Source organism: Pleurodeles waltl, chromosome 3_1 (genome assembly GCF_031143425.1).
Source record: "Pleurodeles waltl isolate 20211129_DDA chromosome 3_1, aPleWal1.hap1.20221129, whole genome shotgun sequence".
Lineage (NCBI taxonomy): Eukaryota > Metazoa > Chordata > Amphibia > Caudata > Salamandridae > Pleurodeles > Pleurodeles waltl.
In genome coordinates this window covers 1220913785-1220937974 of record NC_090440.1, presented here as the reverse complement: position 1 = coordinate 1220937974, position 24190 = coordinate 1220913785, and the positions used below count along the sequence as shown (strand labels likewise).

At 46.4% G+C, this 24190-nt stretch overlaps 1 protein-coding gene across 2 annotated transcripts in view; it reads right to left on the bottom strand.

Moving 5' to 3' along the window:
- Nucleotides 1-24190, bottom strand: part of SLC37A2 (solute carrier family 37 member 2) — a 1507897-nt gene that overhangs the window by 199703 nt on the left and 1284004 nt on the right. For both annotated transcript variants that reach the window (XM_069224551.1, XM_069224550.1), the window contains exon 15: nt 2890-2968. In XM_069224551.1, the coding sequence (XP_069080652.1) occupies nt 2890-2968 (79 nt within the window). The remainder of the gene's footprint in view (nt 1-2889; nt 2969-24190) is intronic.

Below are 24190 nucleotides of genomic sequence, written 5' to 3'. Positions count from 1 at the left end.
CCCCTGCAACCGCAGGTAACAAAAGACTGCATCACCGGTCCTCTAGGTCCCCTCTCAGCATGACGAGCGTGGTCCCTGGAACTCAGCAACTCTGTCCAAGTGACTCCCACAGTCCAGTGACTCTCAGTCCAAGTTTGGTGGAGGTAAGTCCTTGCCTCCCCACGCTAGACTGCATTGCTGGGTACCGCGTGATTTGCAGCTGCTCCGGCTCCTGTGCACTCTTCCAGGATTTCCTTCGTGCACAGCCAAGCCTGGGTCCCTGACACTCTAACCTGCAGTGCACAACCTTCTGAGTTGTCCTCTGGAGTCGTGGGACTCTCTTTTGTGACTTCGCGTTGACTCCGGTTCACTCCTCTTCTAAGTGCCTTTTCCGGTACTTCTGCGGGTGCTGCCTGCTTCTGTGAGGGCTCCCTGACTTGCTGGGCGCCCCCTCTGTCTCCTCATCCGAGTGGCGACATCCTGGTCCCTCCTGGGCCACAGCAGCATCCAAAAACCCTAACTGCGACCCTTGCAGCTAGCAAGGCTTGTTTGCGGTCTTTCTGCATGGGAACACCTCTGCAAGCTTCTTCACGACATGGGACATCCATCCTCCAAAGAGGAAGTTCCTAGTCCTCTTCATTCTTGCAAAACACCAAGCTTCTTCCATCCGGTGGCAGCTTCCTTGCACCCTCAGCTGGCATTTCCTGGGCTCCTGACCATTCTCGAAACTGTCGCGACTCTTGGACTTGGTCCCCTTGTCTTACAGGTACTCAGGTCCAGAAATCCACTGTTGTTGCATTGCTGGTGTTGGTTTTCCTTGCAGAATCCCCCTATCACGACTTCTGTGCTCTCTCGGGGTTGTAGGTGCACTTTACACCTACCTTACAGGGTCTTGGGGTGGGCTATTTTTCTAACCCTCACTGTTTTCTTACAGCCCCAGCGACCCTCTACAAGCTCACATAGGTTTGGGGTCCATTCGTGGTTCGCATTCCACTTTTGGAGTATATGGTTTGTGTTGCCCCTATACCTATGTGCTCCTATTGCAATCTATTGTAACTTTACACTGCTTGCATTTCTTCCTTTTGCTATTACTGCATAATTTTGGTATTGTGTACATATATCTTGTGTATATTTGGCATTCTCATACTGAGGGTACTCACTGAGATACTTTTGGCATATTGTCATAAAAATAAAGTACCTTTATTTTTAGTATATCTGTGTATTGTGTTTTCTTATGATATTGTGCATATGACACCAGTGGTATAGTGGGAGCTTTACATGTCTCCTAGTTCAGCATCAGCTGCTTTGCCATAGCTACCTTCTATCAGCCTAAGCTGCTAGAAACACCTCTTCTACACTAATAAGGGATAACTGGACCTGGCACAAGGTGTAAGTACCTCTGGTACCCACTACAAGCCAGGCCAGCCTCCTACAGACACACACTCACAAACAGGCCAATAGTGGGGGTAACTATGCTAGAAAGAGGCTACTTTCTCACACTGGGTGATTAGAAGTAACTTATTTAGCTAAAAAATAAGCACTGGCCGGACATCAAAGTTATTGTGTTGAGTGGCTGATTGTTTAACTCCAGTTTTCTACAGCCCCACAATACCTCCCTAAGAAGCCTGTGACTGCTGACGCTCACTACCCTGAGATGCTAATGCAGAAGGGGTTGTACTTGATCCATTTAGCAGACCCCTAGTAGGATGTATCCCAAGACACCAGTGGCAAATTACCTCAACCACTACTGTTGGGGCCCAGTAGTCCCTGTTTACCCTATGTCCCCCTAGTGGAGTCTAACACTGAATCTTTTTGGAGCTTCTGCAACATGGTATGTTGTGCAGTGATGGGTACTGTATCCATGGTGGAACTGTGATGTCACTAGAGGTCTGACCTCAACTTTCTTGTCAAGTACAGGCCTGACCACTTTTACACAACATGGTTGGGCTGATTTACTTTCTAGGATGTTACCCTTGTAGAGCAAGGGACTTAAGGTGGTTGTGCTAAGTATCATCTTTTTACCCTGATTTCATTCAATTGTATCTACTGATGATTCTTAATGTGGGGTTGCATTTTTATCCCTTGGTATTTATTCACACATGCACATGTATTTATATTGCTGGCAAACTTATTTTTGAACTTGCATTTTTATTCCCTACATCAACATTTTCCAGCAAGTAGTGTTTACAAGTATGATAGGATGTGCTCTAATTATTTGTCACGATTTCTGTTTCAATTGTTCAACCTACTCATTATAGATACACATTTAACACTGTGGAACAATATCAGACAGCATATCTTTGATTAAAATAGAATAATGCATTGGAACACGATGCTTGTCATCAAGCAATTACTTTCCTTGTTTGTGTAGCCACATCTGATGAGTGACTTGCATAATTCTTGATTATGCAATCAACATGAAACCCAGTGCAAGGGTTTTGTGTTCCCAGTTCTGGAATGCCCGTCATTTCAGAACTGATATTTACAAACAGTTCAAAAAAGAGTTAGAAAACCTATCTCTTTTGTCAGTTTCTGTTACTTTGTAGTTTCATGCCTTTTAGTACTCCTAGATGTCTTAGGAGAACGCGTCTTGGAGCGATATAAATAATATTTAGATTTGTGGTTTCACATATCCCAATGAAGGTAGAGACGTACAAGTCCCAACATGTTTAGTGCTTCTGGCTTCCTCCTTCTATGGAGTCAGTTCAGAGTTATGCCTTCTTTTTTCGATCTAGAAAAGGGATAGCTTTGCCAGTTTTAAGAATGATTATCAGTAGTGAGATACAATGTATATCATTTTCTTTAAATGATTACTAGTCCCCTTTCAAATCATCTAGGAATTGATCTGTAAAGCTCACAAGAAATCCTGCAACGCGAATTCCAAGCATAATTTATTTTCGCTCCTCTCACCTATGGAGCCAGTTCCATCAATAATAGCTGCAACTGTTGAAAGTGCTTTTGCATTGCCGTTAAGAGACTCGTGCGTGCCCTGCGGGAGAAAACATTTTAAAATCAATATCAAATTATAAAACTCGGTAAAATCAGGAAATAAAGTAATCACGTCTCGACTGTGAAATATAACAGTCTTAAATAACACTATTGCACATTTAGTAAGATTAAAAGATATCAATGAATATAAGCTGCTGGTACGTAACGTGCGATGTAGTGAGCTCAGAGGACTCGCAGAAATTTTGATCAGCTTTTGTTTAAGCAAGTAAGAGCCCTTACTAGAGTATGTTGTGTCAGAATTGCCCCATCATGATTAAATCTCCATTCTTTAAGCCTTAACCAGGCTTGTCCAGTGAGTGAGTGTATCGTTGTATGTGGCAGGTGATTTTAGGCCAGGATGCTCCACTGCTGGACAAGCGAGGTGAAATTGAAATTTACCATGAACACCAGGGCATGGGAATCTACGTGCCGAGGTGATCAGTCACCGTGTAGAGTAGTAAGCAGAATAATGAATCCCAATATCTGTCACACACATACTCATTCCGCTCCGAAATGAGGAATGTTCATATTTTTCTCTTGCTTTATGCTAATGGCCTTATAGGTATTGATTACACTTCATTGGTAGTTCAACATACACTGAATGCCATCCAAAAATATTGTGAGGTGAATATATTGACATATAAATCCATTCTAAATACACTGCCCTACTGTTCCATTACCCAATGTTGCTACATCATAGCAGTGATTTTCTGGATTTAGAATGTTTTCTAATTCCAGTAAATAAGTACTGTGATGTAGCAACAGAGTAGTAGAACTTGTTACCCACTGTTGCTACATCATAAAGTAATTCTTTGCTACTCTGGCTGGTTCTCTCAGAGGAGAAAAGCCTGCACAGATTTTGTACGGGAGGGAAGGGAAGGCAGAGAGAATGGCGGGTGTAGATGGCAGGTGGTCAGTTTAGAGAGAAGAGGCTGTGTTAAGCATGGCTCCCCTACTACTATGCACCCGTGTAGCAGATGATTTTAGGGGCCATACATAACATAAAATTACAGATGGGTATAAGTGAATAAAGTGGATGTTTTTCGCCTTGGAGAGTTCAGTCACATACTAGACAACTAAAACATTGCTCTCATTTTCTACTTGATGTTGCCCAGAACCCCTCTGTGGAAACATTCCACTTATTCACTGTTACCTATCTATAATTTTGTATGTTAGAGAGACACTAGTGTGAATGACTAGTTTCTAAATCCAGTAATCCACTGCTATGACACAGCAACAGTCGTTATCAACAGCTGTTTATCACTTTTGCTTCATCATAAAAGAATTCCAGGCTGCTCCGACAGATCTCTGAGAGCCTGTCAAAGCAGAGTGGAAAGCAGTGGGCGAAGTTTCTGGAGGAGAATGAAGGGAAGGTCCAGCAAGCAAGTGGTAGGAGTGGGTGGAAGGAAGCCAGATTTTTTCTTCTACATTTAAACAGGGAGGCTATGTATGGCTGTCCCATTACTCCTCTGCCCCTGTGTAGCAGTGAAAAGGGATCGATGATTTTGGGGGCCATACATAACATAAAATTTTAGGTTAGTAAAAAGAGAATTACAGGGATGTTTTTCACCCCAGAGTTCTGAGTGACATCATGGGCAACTTCAGCTTTGCAAATTCCCGTAATTAACTGTTACCCAGCTACAATTCCTTATGATATAGTTTCAGATGTGGGCATATTTTTTAAGAGTACAAAGTGAACAAAATTTGGCTAGTTTGTAAGATGCCTTGATATAGCTTCTTTTTTTTTTTTTTTTTTTTTTTTCTCAATTGTCCATATTATGGTTGATGTTCGTTTTATGTATAATTTAAATGGCAATTGCCTAAATAAACATTATTAAACAAAGTCCAAAACATGTGGCGGCGCAAAAAAAAGTTTGAGGAAATAACACAGCTTTCAATTAATGAGAAACAGATTTTGCACTTGCTGCTTAAATGAAAGGAAATGTAGAAGAGTTCTGTCTTTTGGTTTCTAAAACCGAACGTCGTACACTCAGGACTGCCAATCCTTTCTGTGCCGGGCCCTTGAACTAGATTTGCCTACTTTGTCCAACCAGCTTTCAGAAAGGGAGCGGCTACTGGTCCTTCTAGGCCATACACCACTTCCATCAGGGGAGAGAGAGGGCATACCTGGTGGCAGAAGCCTTTCCTATGACTCCCAAGCAAACAATATGGCAACTCTGATTGGAAAATCCATACATAATTCATAGAATTCATTGTGTCATAACGAATGTATGTAGGAAAGTACCCTCATTTGCCATGGTTACCCCCATTTTCTGCCTGATGTCAGTGTGCTTGACTGCGTTCACTGGGATGCTGCTAATTTGCTTGTTGCATACTTGTAACCCAGTATTTCACCCTCAATTGGCATACTGGTATCCCCTTAAAAGTCCTTAGTATATGGTACCCAGGTACACAGGGCATTGAGGTTCCAGGGATCCCTATGGGCTGCAGCAGGTCTTTTGCCACCCAGAGGGAGCCCATTGAAAGGCTTCTGCAGGACTGCCATTGTAGCCTGTTTAAAAAGGTGCATGCACCCTTTCACTGCCATTTTCACTACACCAGGTCACATATAGGTCACCCCTAAAGCAGGCCCTCCAGGTGTGAAGGCAGGGTGCAGAGTACCTGTGAGTAAGGTCACCCCAGCACTACCAGAGGTGCCCCCACAACCTCCAGGACCATTTTCCTAGACTTTGTGAGTGCAGGGACACCATTTTACGCGTGTACTGGACATAGGTCACTACCTATGTTCAGCTACATAATGGTAACTCCGAACATAGGCATGTTAGGTATCAAACATGTTGGAATAGTACCCCAAGGCTTTTGCATTGGTTGTATGATTCCACGCACTTTGGGAGCTCCTTAGATTACCCCCAGTATTGCCATTCCAGCCTCCTGAGGTTTTCCAGGAAGCCCCAGCTGCTGCCACCTCTCAGACAGATTTCTGCCCTCCCGTTGCTTGAAAAGCTCGAGCCCAGGAAGGCAGAACAAAGGATTTCCTTTAGGAGAGGGGTGTTACACCCTCTTCCTTTGGAAATAGGTGTTACAGGCTTAGGAGGTTAGCCTTCCCAATCCCCTGGAAATGCTTTGAAGGGCACATTTGGTGCCCTCCCTGCATAATCCAGTCTACACCGGTTCAGGGACCCCCAGTCCCTGTTCTGGCGTGAAACTGGACAAAGGAAAAGGAAGTGACCAGCCCAGGGGTGTTGCCCAGAGCTCCTCCAGAGGGTCCCTGGGTTTTTGCCATCTTGGATTCCAAATTGGCAGGGAACTCTGGGAGCATCTGAGTGGCCAGTACCAGCAGGTGACGTCAGAGCCTTGCCCCGATAGGTGCTTACCTGTTTAGGTGACCAATTCCCCTTTCAGGACTATTTAGGGTCTCTCCTTTGGGGGGTTCTTCAGATTCAGATTGCAAGACTCCAGCAGGAATCCTCTGCATCCTCCACTTCACCTTCTCACTGAAGAAACTGTATCTGGACCCTCCAGGAACTCTACAAACTGCAACAAAGAAGCAAAGATGACTTCTGCAACATTATATCTTCAGCTCCTGCCAGCACCTGCAACTGTTTAACAGTCATTCATCCTCAGAGGACACCCTGTCTTCAGCCTGCACCAGAAGAGCGAAGAAATCTCCCTTGGGGTGAAGGAGTCACTCCCCTGCTTCAGCAGGCACCTAGTGCAATGACACCCGGCTGTGTGGATCGCCTCTTCTGACAAGCTTTGTGTATCCTACATCATGGGTGGTGGACTGAAGTGGTCCTGACATCCTACTGTGCAACTTTGGTGGAGGTAAGAGCTTGCCTCCCCACGCAAGACAGTACCCCGTGCACTGTGTGTTCTGCAGTTGCCAAGGCTTGTTGCCATCCTTCCACGAAGTTCTTCATGCACCATGCAGATCCTGCCTGTGACACACATCTTACTGAGTGGTTCTCGGGCAGCGTGGGAGCCTTTGTCGTAGTGCTGCATGGGCCTCTTTTTGCACCTCCTTTGTCCCCATGTTGTGGGACTCCTGTGCACGCTGTTCAGCCTTCTGTGGGCTCTCTGAGTTGCTGAGAGCCCCCTCTGACTTCCCCTCCTGGGTAGAGTCCACCAGGTCCCTCCTGGACCCGGGCAGCACCATTTCCTGCTAACCACAAACTTTACTTGTGCCTAGGCTTGTTGGCAGACTCCAGCAACACAAACCAGACTGCAATCCTCCATCCGGTGTGGGACATCATCTGCACCATCCAGGACCCCGACTCCATCTTCTTGGGTGCAGTACTGACTGTTCTTCACCGGTGGTTCTTGTAGGAAAGTACCATCTTGCCAAGCATGTTACCCCCATTTTTTCCATGTGTGTCAGTTTGTTTTTGCCTGTCTCACTGGGATCCTGCTAGCCAAGACCCTAGTGCTCATAATTGTGTCCTGAATGTGTTCCCTGTGTGGTGCCTAACTGTGTCACTGAGGCTCTGCTAATCAGAACCTCAGTGCTTATGCTCTCTCTGCCTTTAAAATTGTCACTGCAGGCTAGTGACCCTTTTTACTAATTCTGATTGGCACATTGGAACACCCTTATAATTCCCTAGTATATGGTACCTAGGTAACCAGGGTACTGGGGTTCCTGGAGATCCCTATGGGCTGCAGCATTTCTTTTGCCACCCATAGGGAGCTCAAACAAACCTTACACAGGACTGCCACTGCAGCCTGAGTGAAATAACGCCCACGTTACTTCACAGCCATTTTACACTGCACTTAAGTAACTTTTAAGTCACCTATAGGTCTAACCCTCACTTAGTGAAGGTTAGGTGCAAAGTTACTAAGTGTGAGGGCACCCTGGCACTAGCCAAGGTGCCCCCACATAGTTCAGGGCAATTTCCCCAGATGTTGTGAATGCGGGGACACCATTACACGCGTGCACTACATATAGGTCAATACCTATATGTAGCTTCACAATGGTAACTCCAAATATGGCCATGTAACATGTAACATGTCTAAGATCATGGAAATGTCCCCCCATGCCAAATCTGGTAAGGCTTCTGGCCTCCTGTGGTTTGGGCAGCCCAGTCCCAGGAAGGCAGAACAAAGAATTTCCTCTGAGAGAGGGTGTTACACCCTCTCCCTTTGGAAATAGGTGTTAAAGGCTAGGGAGGAGTAGCTTCCCCCAGCCTCTGGAAATGCTTTGAGGGGCACAGATGGTACCCTCCATGCATAAGCCAGTCTACACCGGTTCAGGGATCCCCCAGCCCCTGCTCTGGCCTGAAACTGGACAAAAGAAAGGGGAGTGACCACTCCCCTGTCCATCACCACCCCAGGGGTGGTGCCCAGAGCTCCTCCAGTGTGTCCCAGACCTCTATCATCTTGAATGCAGACGTGTGAGGGCAAAATGGAGGCCTCTGAGTGGCCAGTGCCAGCAGGTGACGTCAGAGACATCTCCTGATAGGTGCTTACCTGACTAGGTAGCCAATCCTCCTCTAAGGGCTATTTAGGGTCTCTCCTATGGGCTTCTCTTCAAATAAAGAATGCAAGAGCTTACCAGAGTTCCTCTGCATCTCCCTCTTCAAGTTCTGCCAAGGATCGACCGCTGACAGCTTCAAGACGCCTGCAAAACTGCAACACAGTAGCAAGAAGACTACCAGCGACATTGTAGCACCTAATCCTGCTGGCTTTCTCAACTGTTTCCTGGTGGTGCATGCTCTGGGGGCTGTCTGCCTTCACTCTGCACTGGAAGCCAAGAAGAAATCTCCTGTGGGTCGACGGAATATTTCCCCTGCTAATGCAGGCACCAAACGTCTGCTTCACTTGTCCTCTGGGTCCCCTCTCATCATGACAAGCGGGGTCCCTGGAACACAGGAGCTAGATCCAAGTGATCCCGACAGTTCAGTGGTCCTTCTGTGCAAATTTGGTGGAGGTAAGTCTTTGCCTCCCCACGCTAAGCAGTAATCCTGTGTACTATGTGAACTGCAGCTGCTAGGGCTTCTGTGCACTTTTGCAAGGAATCCTTCAAGCACAGCACAGCCCAGGTCCCCAGCACTCCATCCTGTATTGCTCAACTCGCTGAGTTGATCACTGGCTTCGTGGGTCCCTCCTTTGTAGTTTTGAGACAACCGCCATGCTCAGTTTTCTTGAACCCGTTTTCAAGTACTTCTGCGGGTGCTGCCTGCTTCTGCATGGGCACTCTGTGTTGCTGAGCACCCCCTCTGTCGCCTCTTCCAATTGGCGACCTCCTGGTCCTTTCTGGGCCTGGGCAGCACACTTTTTCTTTAACCGCAACCTTGGCAGCTAGCAAGCCTTGTTTGTGGTCTTTCTGCGTGGAAAAAATTCTGCATCCTCCAGCACGCCGTGGGACATCTTCTGGGTAAAGGAGAAGTTCCTGGCATCTTCCCCTGCTGCAGAATCTTCAGCTTTTTCCACCCGGAGGCAGCCATTTTGAACCTTCATCCGGGGTTTAGTGGGCTCCTCCCACCGCGGACACTTTTGAGACTCTTGCACTTGGTCCGATTCCTTTACATGTGTTCAGGTCCAGGAACTCGTCCTCAGTGCTTTGCAGTCTGTTCTGGTCTTTGCAGAATCTCCTACCACAACTTTAGTGTGTTTCTGGGGAAGTAGGGTAACTGTACTCCTACTATTCAGGGTCTTGGGGTGGGGTATCTTGGACACTCAGTGTTTTCATACACTCCCAGCGACCCTCTACACACTACACTAGGCCTGGGTTCCCTAAGTGGTTCGCATTCCACTTTCTTAGTATATGGTTTGTGTTGCCCCTAGGCCTATTGCATCCTATTGTATTCTACAGTGTTTGCACTACTTTTCTAACTGTTCACTTACCTGATTTTGGTTTGTGTGTATATTTTGTGCATTTTACTTACCTCCTAAGGGAGTATATCCTCTGAGATATTGTTGGCACTTTGTCACTAAAATAAAATACCTTTATTTTTAGAAACTCTGATTATTGTGTTGTTTATGATATAGTGCTATATGATATAAGTGGTATAGTAGGAGCTTTGCATGTCTCCTAGTTCAGCATAAGCTGCTCTGCTATAGCTACCTCTATCAGCCTAAACTGCTATAACACTACTAATCTACTAATAAAGGATAACTGGACCTGGCACAAGGTATAAGTACCATCAGTACCATAAGCCAGGGCAGCCTCCTACATTGGTGGTGCAGCTGTGGGATAAGTAGTTGTAACTGCTTTACCGCTTTGTCATTGGTGGTTTTCATAAGAAAAACATATTCCAAATACTTAAAAATATACACAGTTAACCTAAACAGTTTAACTCTCTTTCTAAAAACTTTCTAAAAAGTTTTGAAAAGTTTTTTTTCTTTTCTTTAAAAGTTTCTAAAAACTTGTTTCTCTCTGTCCTAAACCCTTTAGAACAACTATGTCCGCAGTAGAGCTTGCTCCCACAGTTGTCCAGGCAAACTATGCTAGATTTAAACTTTAGAAGTATGAGGGGTCTCTGCATAAAAAGAGGTTTAAGTATTGGTGAGAACCCTACCAAAGATCTTCTCCTTAGCCTTCTCCTAGAAAGTGACCAGAACCAGTCTGGCCCATGCCAGGATCAGGAGGTAGAGGAGGGGGGTACCCAGCAAGAATCAGGGGAAGGCCCTGAGGACTCTGGGGAGGGTTCATCGAAAGACCTCCCAGCTAACAGGCCACCTAGTGACACTGGTAGTGGGTCACACACTAGTAGGGCACCTTTCACTCCAAAAGGCCAGGGAACTAGAGTTCAGCCAGTTAGAGACAGGTCCACTTCTGCCAATTCCCACATTTCCTCTGTGTCACAGAATTCCCAAGCCTCCCACCCTGAGGATAACACCCTAGAGAGGGAACTCAGAAAGCTGAGGTTGGAAGAGGCCATACTGAAGCTGAGTCAGCAGCAGTTGGCCTTAGACAGGGAATCTCTAGATGTAGAGAGGGAAAGGCAGAGGTTGAGGTTAGTTCCCCATGGTGGTAGCAGCAGTGTCCTTAATAGTAATCCTGTAAGAGAACAAGATTCTAGGAACCTGCATAAGATTGTCCCCCCCTTACAAGGAGGGAGATGACATTAACAAGTGGTTTGCTGCACTTGAGAGGGCCTGTATGGTACAGTTGGTCAGTCAAAGGCAGTGGGCTGCTATCTTGTGGCTATCTTTCACTGGAAAGGGAGGGGATAGGCGCCTTACTGTCAGAGAAAGTGATGCTAATAATTACAAGGTTTTGAAGGATGCACTCTTAGATGGATTTGGCTTAACCACTGAATAATGCAGGATAAAGTTCAGAGATACCAGAAAAGAGTCCTCTCAAGACTGGACTGACTTTGTAGACTGTTCAGTGAAGGCCTTGGAGGGATGGTAACATGGCAGTAAGGTGACTGACTATGAAAGCCTGTATAATCTAATCCTGAGAGAGCATATTTTGAATAATTGTGTCTGACTTGTTACATCAGTATCTTGTGGATTCGGATCTGACCTCTCCCCAAGAATTTGGAAAGAAGGCAGACAAATGGGTCAGAACAAGAGTGAACAGAAAAGTACATACAGGTGGTGACAAGGATGGCAAGAAGAAGGATGGTAAGTCTTTTGATAAGGTTGGGGACAAAGATAAAAAAACATTCTGGGTCTTCATCTGGCCCATAAAAATCCTCTGGGGGTGGTGGGTCCAAATCCTCTTCCAACAATCAAAAGAAGCCATGGTGTTATTTATGTAAAAGTAAAGGCCATTGGGCAAGCGATCCAACTTGTCCAAAGAAAAACACCAAGCCTCCCACTACCACAACCCCAACCCAAACTGTGTCCTCTAGTGCCCCTAGTAATAGCAGTGGTGGTGGGAAGTATACTACAAATAGGCAATCAAAGGATGTAGCTGGGCTCACCATTGGTAATGTAGTTGCGGTTAGTCTTGTTAGGGAGTCCACAGAGGCTGTTGTAGTCTCTAATGGTGGTAATGACTTTGCCACCTTGGTTGCTTGTCCCCTTAATCTGGGTAAGAACAAGCAACTTCCCCTAATAAACGGTGTTGAGGTTGAGGCCTACAGGGATATAGTAGCTAGTGTCACTATGGTGATTGAGAAACTGGTTCACCCTGATCAACATCTACTTGGTCAGCAGTACCAAGTGACTGATGCTCATAACAACACTCTTAGCCACCCCTGGGCTGTTATGAATCTCAAATGGGGGGGTGTACTGGTCCAAAGAAAGTTGTGGTAGCCACTGAATTACCTGTAGATTGCTTACTGGGCAATGATTTGGAGACATGAGCTTGGGCTGAAGTGGAGTTGGAGGCTCATGCAGCAATGCTGGGCATTCCTAGGCATATTTTTGCTTTGATAAGGGCTCAGGCCAAAAAGCAAAAAGGACAGGGAAACTTGGATCCTGGAACAATGGACCAAGTGCTCCCAAAAGCTAGGGGTAGAAAGGGTAAATCCTTGCCCACTATCCCTCCCTCTCCAGAAGATTCCCCTTTTGAGGAAGAGGAATCCTCTCCCTGTGCAGAACCTACACCAGATGAGCTGGCAGCAGACACTGCTGAGCTTTTGGGTGCAGGGGTGCCTGCTAGAGAAGAGCTGAGTGTGGCACAGCAGACCTGTCCCACACTAGAGGGTTTAAGTCACTGGTAGACATAAGGTCTATTGGGAAGACAACCTCCTTTCTACTGAGTCAAGGGACCCTAAACCTGGAGCTGCCAGGAGATTGGTTATCCCTTTGCAGTATAGGGAGTTTCTTCTGACCTTGGCACATGACATTCTTTTGGCTGGGCATTTGTGCCAGAGCAAAACTTGGGACAGACTTGTTCCATTGTTTCACTGGCCTCACATGTCAGAGGACACAAAGGAGTTTTGTCGCTCCTGTGTGACCTGCCAAGCCAGTGGCAGGACTGGTGGCACACCTACGGCCCCCTTAATTCCACTCCCAGTGGTTAGGGTGCCCTCTGAAAGGGTAGGGGTTGACATAGTTGGCCCCCTTGACCCTGCACCAGCTTCAGGCAATAGGTTTATCCTTGTGGTAGTGGACCATGCCACTAGGTATCCTGAAGCAATTCCCTTAAGGACCACTACAGCTCCTGCAGTGGCAAAGGCCCTCCTGGGAATCCAGAGTGGGCTTCCCTAAGGAAGTGGTGTCAGACAGAGGTAGTAACTTCATGTCTGCATATCTCAAAGCTATGTGGAAGAAGTGTGGTGTAACTTATAAGTTCACTACTCCTTATCATCCACAGATAAATGGTCTGGTTGAGAGGTTTAATAAAACTCTCAAAGGTATGATTATGGGACTCCCTGAAAAACTCAGGAGATGGGATGTCCTGTTGCCATGCCTCCTTTTTGCTTACAGGGAGGTACCCTAAAATGGAGTGGGCTTTAGCCCCTTTGGACTCCTCTTTGGACACCCTGCAAGAGGTCCCTTTGCACTTGTGAAGGAGGGTTAGGAACAAACTTTATAAGCTCCAAAGCAAGACATTGTGGACTGTGTACTTGGCCTGAGATTCAGAATGGCTGAGTACATTAAAAAGGCCAGTTAAAACCTTCAGGACAGCCAAGAGCTCCAAAAGCAATGGCATGACCAAAAGGCTGTCCTGACCCAGTACCACCCAGGACAGAAGGTGTGGGTATTGGAGCCTGTGGCCCCGAGAGAACTCCAAGACAAATGGAGTGGACCCCATCTCCTTGTTGAAAAGAAGGGTGAGGTTACCTATTTGGTAGACCAGGGCACTGCCAGGAGTCCCCTTAGGATGCTCCATGTCAATCGCCTAAATCCCTACTATGACAGGGCTGACTTAACCCTGCTCACGGCAACTGATGAGGGGCAGGAAGAAAAGAGTGACCCTCTCCCTGACCTCTTCTCCACCACTGAAGCTGATGGCTTAGTGGAAGGAGTGGTGCTTGCAGACTGCCTTACTACTGAGCAGAAGGACAACTGTGTAAATCTCCTAGGCCAATTTACTGACCTCTTCTCACTGATACCAGGTACTATTACCTGGGTGAGCACACAATCAATACTGGAGACAGTTTACCTGTCAAAAGTAAGATTTATAGGCAGCCTGACCATGTCAGAGATTGCATAAAACAAGAGGAATAGAAAACGCTGGACTTAGGAGTGATTAAGCCTTCAGAAAGCCCATGGGCTAGCCCAGTGGTGCTTCTCCCAAAACCTCACAGTAAAGATGGTAAAAGAGAAATGAGGTTTTGTGTTGACAACAGAGGCCTCAATCAAGTAACCAAAACTGATGCTCACCCTATACCCAGGGCAGATGAGCTAATAGATACACTGGCTTCTGCCAAGTTTCTAAGCACTTTTGATTTAACTGCAGGGTATTGGCAGATTAAATTATCAGAAGGTGCTAAACCTAAGACTGCATTTTTCACCATTGGAGGGCACTATCAGTTCACTGTTATACCCTTTGGTTTGCAGAATGCACCTGCCACTTTTCAGAGCTGGTGAACACAGTCCTGCAAGGTTTGGAAGCTTTTAGTACAGCATATTTAGATGATATAGCTGTCTTTAGCTCCACCTGAGATGAGCACCTGGCCCACCTATGGAAAGGTTTGGAGGCCCTGCAAAAGGCAGGCCTCACTATCAAGGCTTCAAAGTGCCAAAGAGGGCAGGGGAAAGTGGTTTATCTGGGCCACATGGTAGGTGGGGAACAGATTGCACCACTGCAGGGAAAGATCCAGACCATTATGGAATGGGCTTCCCCCTACAACTCAAACCCAAGTGAGAGCCTTCTTAGGCCTCACAGGGTACTATAGGAGGTTCATTAAAAGCTATGGCTCCATTGCAGCTCCTCTTAATCACCTCACTAGTAAGAAAATGCCTAAAAGGTATTGTGGACAGTTAGCTGTCAAAAGGCTTTTGATGAGCTAAAACAGGCCATGTGCTCTACACCTGTCCTAAAAAGCCCTTGTTACTCCAAGAAATTCATAGTCCAGACTGATGCTTCTGAATTAGGGGTGGGGGCAGTACTATCACAGCTTAAGACAGAGGGCCAAAATCAACCTGTTGCTTTTATCAGCAGGTGGTTGACCCCTAGAGAAAAGCATTGGTCTGCCATAGAGAGGGAGGCCTTTGCTGTGGTCTGGGCACTGAAAATGTTGAGACCATACCTGTTTGGTACTCAATTTATTGTTCAGACAGACCACAAACCTCTATTATGGCTTAAACAAATGAAAGGTGAAAACCCTAAATTGTTGAGGTGGTTCATACCCCTACAGGGAATGGACTATACAGTGGAACATAGACCTGGGAGTACCCACTCCAATGCAGATGGACTCTCCAGATATTTCTACTTAGACAATGAAGACTCATCTGGGCAAGATTAGCCTTATTGTCCCTTGTTTGGGGGAGGGGGGCATTGTGTAGGAAAGTACCATCTTGCCTGGCATGTTACCCCCATTTTTTACTTGTGTGTCAGTTTGTTTTCACCTGTCCCGCTGAGATCATGCTAGCCAGGACCCCAGTGCTCATAACTGTGGCCTGAATGTGTTCCCTGTCTGGTGCCTAACTGTCTCACTGAAGCTCTGCTAATCAGAACCTCAGTGCTTATGCTCTCTCTGTCTTTAAAATTGTCACTGCAGGCTAGTGACCATTTTTACCAATACTGATTGGCACACTGGAACACCCTTATAATTCCCTAGTATATGGTACCTCGGTACCCAGGGTATTGGGGTTCCAGGAGATCTCTATGGGCTGCAACATTTCTTTTGCCACCCATAGAGCTCAGACAGTTCTTACACAGAACTGCCACTGCAGCCTGAGTGAAATAACGTCCACGTTATTTCACAGCCATTTTACACTGCACTTAAGTAACTTACAAGTCACCTATATGTCTAACCCTCACTTAGTGAAGGTTAGGTACAAAGTTACTAAGTGTGAGGGCACTTTAGCACTAGCCAAGGTGCCACCACATAGTTCAGGGCAATTTCCTCGGACTTTGTGAGTGCGGGGACACCATTACACAAGTGCACTACACATAGGTCAATAACTATATGTAGCTTCACAATGGTAACTCCGAATATGGCCATGTAACATGTCTAAGATCATGGAATTGTCCCCCCATGCCAAATATGGTATATGGGGTGCCAATCCCATGCATCCCCGGGGCTCCAGGATGGAACCCGGGTACTGTCAAACCAGCTCTCTAGGGTTTTCACTGCAGCTACCGCTGCTGCCAACCCACAGACAGGCTTTTGCCCTCCTGGGGTCTGGGCAGCCCAGTCCCAGGGAGGTAGAACAAAGAATTTCCTCTAAGAGAGGACGTTACACCCTCTCCCTTTGGAAATAGGTGTTAAGGGCTGGGGAGGAGTAGCTTCCCCCAGCCTCTGGAAATGCTTTGAAGGGCACAGATGGTGCCCTCCTTGCATAGGCCAGTCTACACCGTTTCAGGGATCCCCCAGCCCCTGCTCTGGTGCAAAACTGGACAAAGGAAAGGGGAGTGACCACTCCCCTGTCCATCACCACCCCAGGGGTGGTGCCCAATGCTCCTCCAGTGTGTCCCAGACCTCTGCCATCTGGAATGCAGAGGTGTGAGGGCACAATGGTGGTCTTTGAGTGGCCAGTGCCAGCAGGTGATGTCAGCGACCCCTCCTGATAGGTGCTTACCTGACTAGGTGGCCAATCCTCCTCTGAGGGCTATTTGGGGTCTCTCCTGTGGGCTTCTCTTCAGATAACGAATGCAAGAGCTCACCAGAGTTCCCCTGCATTTCCCTCTTCATCTTCTGCCAAGGATCGACCGCTGACTGCTCTAGGATGCTTGCAAAACCGCAACAAAGTAGCAAGACGACTACCAGCAACATTGTAGCGCCTAATCCTGCCGGCTTTCTCTACTGTTTCCTGGTGGTGCATGCTCTGGGGGCTGTCTGCCTTCACCCTGCACTAGAGGCCAAGAAGAAATCTCCCATGGGTCAACGGAATCTTCCCCCTACTAACGCAGGCACCAAACTTCTGCTTCACCGGTCCTCTGAGTCCCCTCTCATTGTGACGAGCGTGGTCCCTGGAACACAAGAGCTGGATCCAAGTGACCCCGACAATCCAGTGGTCCATCTGTCCAAATTTGGTGGGGGTAAATCCCTGCCTCCCCATGCTAGACAATAATCCTGTGTACTGTGTGAACTGCACCTGCGACGACTTCTGTGTACTTTTGCAAGGAATCCTTCGTGCACAGCACAGCCCAGGTCCCCAGCACTCCGTCCTGCATTGATCAAGTCACTGAGTTGACCACTGGCTTCGTGGGAACCTCCTTTGTAGTGTTGAGACGACCGCCATGCTCAGTTTTCTTTAACCCTTGTTCAAGTACTTCTGCAGGTGCTGCCTGCTTCTGCGTGGGCTCTCTATGTTGCTGAGTGCCCCCTCTGTCTTCTCTTCCAAGTGGCGACCTCCTGGGCCCTGGCAGCACCCTTTTTCTTCAATCGCTACCTTTGCAGCTGCTAGCAAGGCTTGTTTGCAGTCTTTCTACGTGGAGACAACTCTGCATCCTCCAGCACGCCATGGGACATCTTCTGTGCAAAGGAGAAGTCCCTGGCATCTTCCGTTGCTGCAGAATTTTCAGCTTCTTCCACCCGGAGGCAGCCATTTTGCACCTTCATCCGGGTTCAGTGGGCTCCTGCCCCCCCTGGACACTTTCGTGACTCTTGGACTTGGTCCCCTTCCTTTACAGGTCCTCAGGTCCAGGAATCCGTCTGAAGTGCTTTGCAGTCTGTTGTGGTCTTTGCAGAATCTCCTATCATGACTTTAGTGTGTTTCTGGAGAAGTAGGGTAACTTTACTCCTACTTTTCAGGGTCTTGGGGTGGGGTATCTTGGACACCCTTAGTGTTTTCTTACACTCCCAGCGACCCTCTACACACTACAATAGGCCTGGGGTCCCCAAGTAGTTCGCATTCAACTTTTAGTATATGGTTTGTGTTGCCCCTAGGCCTATTGCATTCTATTGTATTCTACAGTGTTTGCACTACTTTTCTGTTTACTTACCTGATTTTGGTTTGTGTGTATATTTTGTGTATTTTACTTACCTCCTCAGGGAGTATATCCTCTGAGATATTTTTGGCACTTTGTCACTAAAATTAAGTACCTTCACTTTATTTTTAGTAACTCTGAGTATTGTGATTTGTATGATATAGCTGCTAGAACATTACTGATGTACTAATAAGGGATAATTGGACCTGCCACAAGGTGTAAGTACCATCAGGTACCTACTATAAGCCAGGCCAGCCTCCTACAGTTCTTCTTTTGCACCTTCATCCAGGTCAGCAGGGGCTTCTGTTCTCCCTGGACTCCTCTGTGCTTCTTGGACTTGGTCCCCTTCTTCCACAGGTCTTCAGGTCCAGGAATCCACTGTTGGTGTCTTGCAGTCTCTTCTGGTCCAAGCATAATCTTCTTTCTTGTGTTTCTGTGTGTTCTGGGAAAGTTACTGTGTATTACTCCTACTTTCCTGGGCTCTGGAGTGGGTTCTAGTACTTACCTTTGGTGTTTTCTACTACTCCCAGCGACCCTCTATACACTACACTTGCCTAGGTGGGAAACCAACATTCGCATTCCATTTTCTTAGAAATGGGCCTGGGGGAACACAAACCATATACTAACTATTGTGATTTTCACTAATTGCACGGTTTTCTGTTTTTATGCACATTTCTACATACTAGTGTATATAATTTGTGTATTACTTACCTCCTAAGGGAGTATAGTCTCTATGGTATTTTCGGCATTTGTGTCACCAAAATAAAGTACCTTTATTTTTATAACACAGAGTGTTTTCTTTCATGTGTATAAGTATTGTGTGACTACAGTGGTATTGCATGAGCTTTTCATGTCTCCTAGATAAGCCTTGGCTGCTCAGCTACAGCTACCTCTAGAGACCCCGGCTTCTAAACACTGCCTACATTTCACTAATATGGGATAACTGGACCTGGTAAAAGGTGTAAGTACCATTGGTACCTACTACAAACCAGGCCAGCCTCCTACGATGTAATACCCCAGTACAACTGATATAAACCGCCAATGCATAAGTACTGGAGATGAAATCCAAGTTAGTGATTGTAGGAAAGTACCATCTTGCCTGGCATGTTACCCCCATATTTCACTGTATATATGTTGTTTTAGTGTATGTGTCACTGGGACCCTGCCAGCCAGGGCCCCAGTGCTCATAAGTGTGCCCTGTATGAGTTCCCTGTGTGATGACTAACTGAGTCTCTGCTAATCAGAACCTCAGTGGTTATGCTCTCTCTGCTTTCTAAATTGTCACTAACAGGATAGTGACCAATTTCATCAATTCACATTGGCATACTGGAACACCCTTATAATTCCCTAATATATGGTACTGAGGTACCCAGGGTATTGGGGTTCCAGGAGATCCCTATGGGCTGCAGCATTTCTTTTGCCACCCATAGGGAGCTCTGACAATTCTTACACAGGCCTGCCACTGCAGCCTGAGTGAAATAACATCCACGTTATTTCACATCCATTTACCACTGCACTTAAGTGACTTATAAGTCACCTATATGTCTAACCTTCACCTGGTGAAGGTTGGGTGCAAAGTTACTTAGTGTGTGGGCACCCTGGTACTAGCCAAGGTGCCCCCATATCGTTCAGGGCAAATTCCCCGGACTTTGTGAGTGCCGGGACACCATTTCACGTGTGCACTATACATAGGTCACTACCTATGAATAGCGTCACAATGGTAACTCCGAACATGGCCATTAACATGTCTAAGATCATGGAATTGTCACCCCAATGCCATTTTGGCATTGGGGAGACAATTCCATGATCCCCCCCGAGTCTCTAGCACAGACCCTGGTACTTCCAAACTGCCTTTCCTGCTGCTGCTGCCAACCCCTCAGACAGGTTTCTGCCCTCTTGGGGTCCAGCCAGGCTTTGCCCAGAAAGGCAGAACAAAGGACTTCCTCAGAGAGAGTGTGTTACACCCTCTCCCTTTGGAAAAAACGTGTCAGGGCTGGGGAGAAGTAGCCTCCCCTGTCGCGTGGGCTCTCATTATCCTAAATGAGACTACTGGATTTCTAGGTAGCAGGGTTGTTCCTGGTATGGGGGACTAAGTCTTACCCACTCGGAAGGACCACTGTCATCCCAAATCCGGTTTTGCTCCGGCTAACTAGCAGTGCCTCATATCTCCCAAGGGGAAAAGATGATTGGGCAGCCGAGCGCATGACATCTTTGGAATTTCTCAGGGAAGTCGTGGTCACTCAGATCCAAACCAGCTCTCTCATTTACTGTATGATCTCATATACAAATGACAAAGGCAGTTTGAGTTTTATAGATTGTTTTCATAAAACGACTGCATTTTAGATATTAAGGCGTGAGCCGCAATAACCAGAACCATACAACACAGTAGGATTGAAATAGTCACGAGGAGAGTGAAACATAAGAATAACGCGATCATGGTGTTAATAATTTCTACTCTCCCTCAGTTCGTTCTATTTCGAGCACAGCATGTTAAGCTTCTAACTTGCCTTTCAGATTCCCTGGGAAGACATCAACCCTCATACCTAAGCAAAGGCCTGTGATCTGGTTCAGCATCTGCAACAAGGCAGTCAGCGTCTAGTTGTGGTTCCCTGGTCGGAATCTCCCTCTTGCGTGTATTGGGACAAGGAAGTGTTTTTATAACTAACATGTCAGCGTGATCACAAAATGTCCCTACGCAAGAACGCCAAAGACTAAACTCCTACCACGTCTATCGGCAATGTACCAGACTGTATCCTTGACTGAAGCACAGAGTGAACAGGAATGTGTTATTGAGAACTCCAGTGCTGAAGCAGGCTAAACAGTGTGATATAAAAAATAAAACAAGACCGTAGAACTGGTTATTTGAAAAATAACAGTACGAAGCCGAATAAAAAGCATTTAGAGCAAAGTGCACAGAGGCTCTAAGCTGCGAGCAAAGGAATAAAATACATCCAGGGCAAAGAGCACAAAGGCCTAAAGCCTGAAGCTAACGCGCAAAGGATACATAAAACTGACGACACTACACCCCCAGCCTCTGGAAATGCTTTGATGGGCACTGATGGTGCCCATCTCTGCATAAGCCAGTCTACACCGGTTCAGAGATCCCCCAGCCCTGCTCTGGCACGAAACTGGACAAAGGAAAGGGGAGTGACCACTCTCCTGACCTGCACCTTTCAGGGGAGGTGCCCAGAGTTCCTCCAGTGTGCTCCAGACCTCTGCCATCTTGGAAACAGAGGTGTTGCTGGAACACTGGACTGCTCTGAGTGGCCAGTGCCAGCAGGTGACGTCAGAGACTCCTTCTGATAGGCTCTTACCTTTCTTACTAGCCTATCCTCCTTCCTAGGTAGTCAAACCTCCTTTTCTGGCTATTTAGGGTCTCTGCTTTGGGGAATTCTTCATATACCGAATGCAAGAGCTCACCAGAGTTCCTCTGCATCTCCCTCTTCACCTTCTGCCAAAGGATTGACCGCTGACTGCTCAGGACGCCTGCAAAACCGCAACAAAGTAGCAATGACGACTACTGCAACATTGTATCGCTTCATCCTGCCGGCTTTCTCGCCTGTTTCCTGGTGGTTCATGCTCTGGGTGTAGCCTGCCTCCTTCTTGCACCAGGAGCTCTGAAGAAATCTGCAGTGGGTCGAGGGAATCTTCCCCCTGCAACCGCAGGCAACAAAAGACTGCATCACCGGTCCTCTGGGTCCCCGCTCAGCACGACGAGCGTGGTCCCTGGAACTCAGCAACTCTGTCCAAGTGACTCCCACAGTCCAGTGACTCTTCAGTCCAAGTTTGGTGGAGGTAAGTCCTTGCCTCCCCACGCTAGACTGCATTGCTAGGTACCGCGTGATTTGCAGCTGCTCCGGCTCCTGTGCACTCTTCCAGGATTTCCTTCATGCACATCCAAGCCTGGGTCCCCGACACTAACCTGCAGGGCACAACCTTCTGAGTTGTCCTCCGGCGTCGTGGGACTCCCTTTTGTGTCTTCGGGTGGTCTCCGGTTCACTCCTCTTCTAAGTGCCTGATCCAGTACTTCTGCGAGTGCTGCCTGCTTCTGTAAGGGGCTCCCTGACTTGCTGGGCGCCCCCTCTGTCTCCTCATCCAAGTGGCGACATCCTGGTCCCTCCTGAGCCACAGCAGCACCCAAAAACCCTAACCGCGACCCTTGCAGCTAGCAAGGTTTGTTTGCAGTCTTTCTGCATGGTAACACCTCTGCAAGCTTCTTCACGACGTGGGACATCCATCCCCCAAAAGGGAAGTTCCTAGTCCTCTTCATTCTTTCAGAACACAAAGCTTCTCCCATCCGGTGGCAGCTTCTTTGCACCCTCAGCTGGCATTTCCTGGGCATCTAATCACTCTCGACATTGTTGCGACTCTTGGACTTGGTCCCCTTGTCTTACATGTACTCAAGTCCAGAAATCCACTGTTGTTGCATTGCTGGTGTTGGTCTTCCTTGCAGAATCCCCCTATCACGACTTCTGTGCTCTCTGGAGGTTGTAGGTGCACTTTACACCTACCTTACAGGGTCTTGGGGTGGGCTATTTTTCTAACCCTCACTGTTTTCTTACAGTCCCAGCGACCCTCTACAAGCTCACATAGGTTTGGGGTCTATTTGTGGTTCGCATTCCACTTTTGGAGTATATGGTTTGTGTTGCCCCTATACCTATGTGCTCCTATTGCAATCTATAGTAATTTGACACTGCTTGCATTACTTCCTTTTGCTATTACTGCATATTGTTGGTATTGTGTACATATTACTTGTGTATATTTGGCATCCTCATACTGAGGGTACTCACTGAGATACTTTTGGCACATTGTCATAAAAATAAAGTACCTTTATTTTTAATATATCTGTGTATTGTGTTTTCTTATGATATTGTGCATATGACACCAGTGGTATAGTAGGAGCTTTGCATGTCTCCTAGTTCAGCCTAAGCTGCTCTGCTATAGCTACCTTCTATCAGCCTAAGCTGCTAGAAACACCCCTTCTACACTAATAAGGGATAACTGGACCTGGTACAGAGTGTAAGTACCCCTTGGTACCCACTACAAGCCAGGCCAGCCTCCTACAGTTATGATAATGTCTTGAAGCATAATGAATAAACAAAATTTAGGTCAGCATCCTGTGCCACAAACAATAATTATTCCCTCTGGCGTATATGAGAACTATACAGAAAGGCACTGACAATGGACTTCTTTTCTTGCATTAATGATGGCAGTGCCGATTGTCATAAAGACATTTTTCTGGGGCAGGCCGAGAAAATGATTTACTGGATAAATTACGACAATACCTCCGATAATAAATGATTTCAGTAAAGGCATGCCACTCTGGCTTTCATGGACAGTACGGAAATCCGAAAGGCAACACATTATAGCATAAGGCAAGTCAATAATTGCTTACTCAGGTTACAGAAATTATTTATGGCATAAACGACAATACCATCTGACTTAAATGTTATTAATACCCCAGAGACTTTGCTATGAATTGCCTATGGGAAAAGATGACGTTAAAACTTGGTTTGATTAGAAAAAAACGAAAAAAAACAAAAACGCAGTTTCCACTAGCGAGTATTTTAACAACAGGTTCTGGAATAAATAATGACTGTACTTCATATCATAAATTATATGTAACGGCACAAGTAATGGCAAACCTTCTAGGATTCATGATAGAAATACATTCTAACTTGAATAAAACCAATAACGTCTTTATATGAACGATGACAATAATTTATTTCATACACACTGTCAATACACTGTAGCACAGTATTTGTTATAATCTCACTGTGTACACAGTTGCTCTGTACGCGTCTTGCATAAATGATTCCAAATATTCATCTTAGAATAAAAAGAAATCTTTGTGGCATAGTCACTTGCGAGATTTCTTCCAAAAACAATTGCAGTGTTTGCTGGATTAAAAAACTAATTTGATTCAAATCGAAAAGTCGAATCCATTCACTGGATGACAATACGTTCTGGCACCATAGTAATATCCTCTGCCACAAGTTAACATCTGACAAGAATTATCTTTCTGTTTATTGTGCTTATATTGCGCACAAATCAGAAATTAAGGGGCATATTTATACTCTATTTGCGCTAAATTTGCATCATATTTTGTTTGGGAAAATCAGGCACAAAACAAACTCCATATTTAAATTTTGACGTTAGACCCTTCTAACGTCAAAACCTTGCGTCAATGAGATGCAAGGTATGCATTCCCATCTAAAAAATGGTGCTAACCCCACAGCTAAAAATGTATCCCTGTGCTAAAATGACGCACGGGTGGGAGGAGGGGCTAAATAATGGTGCAAAGCTTGCTTGCCTGGGTCAGAC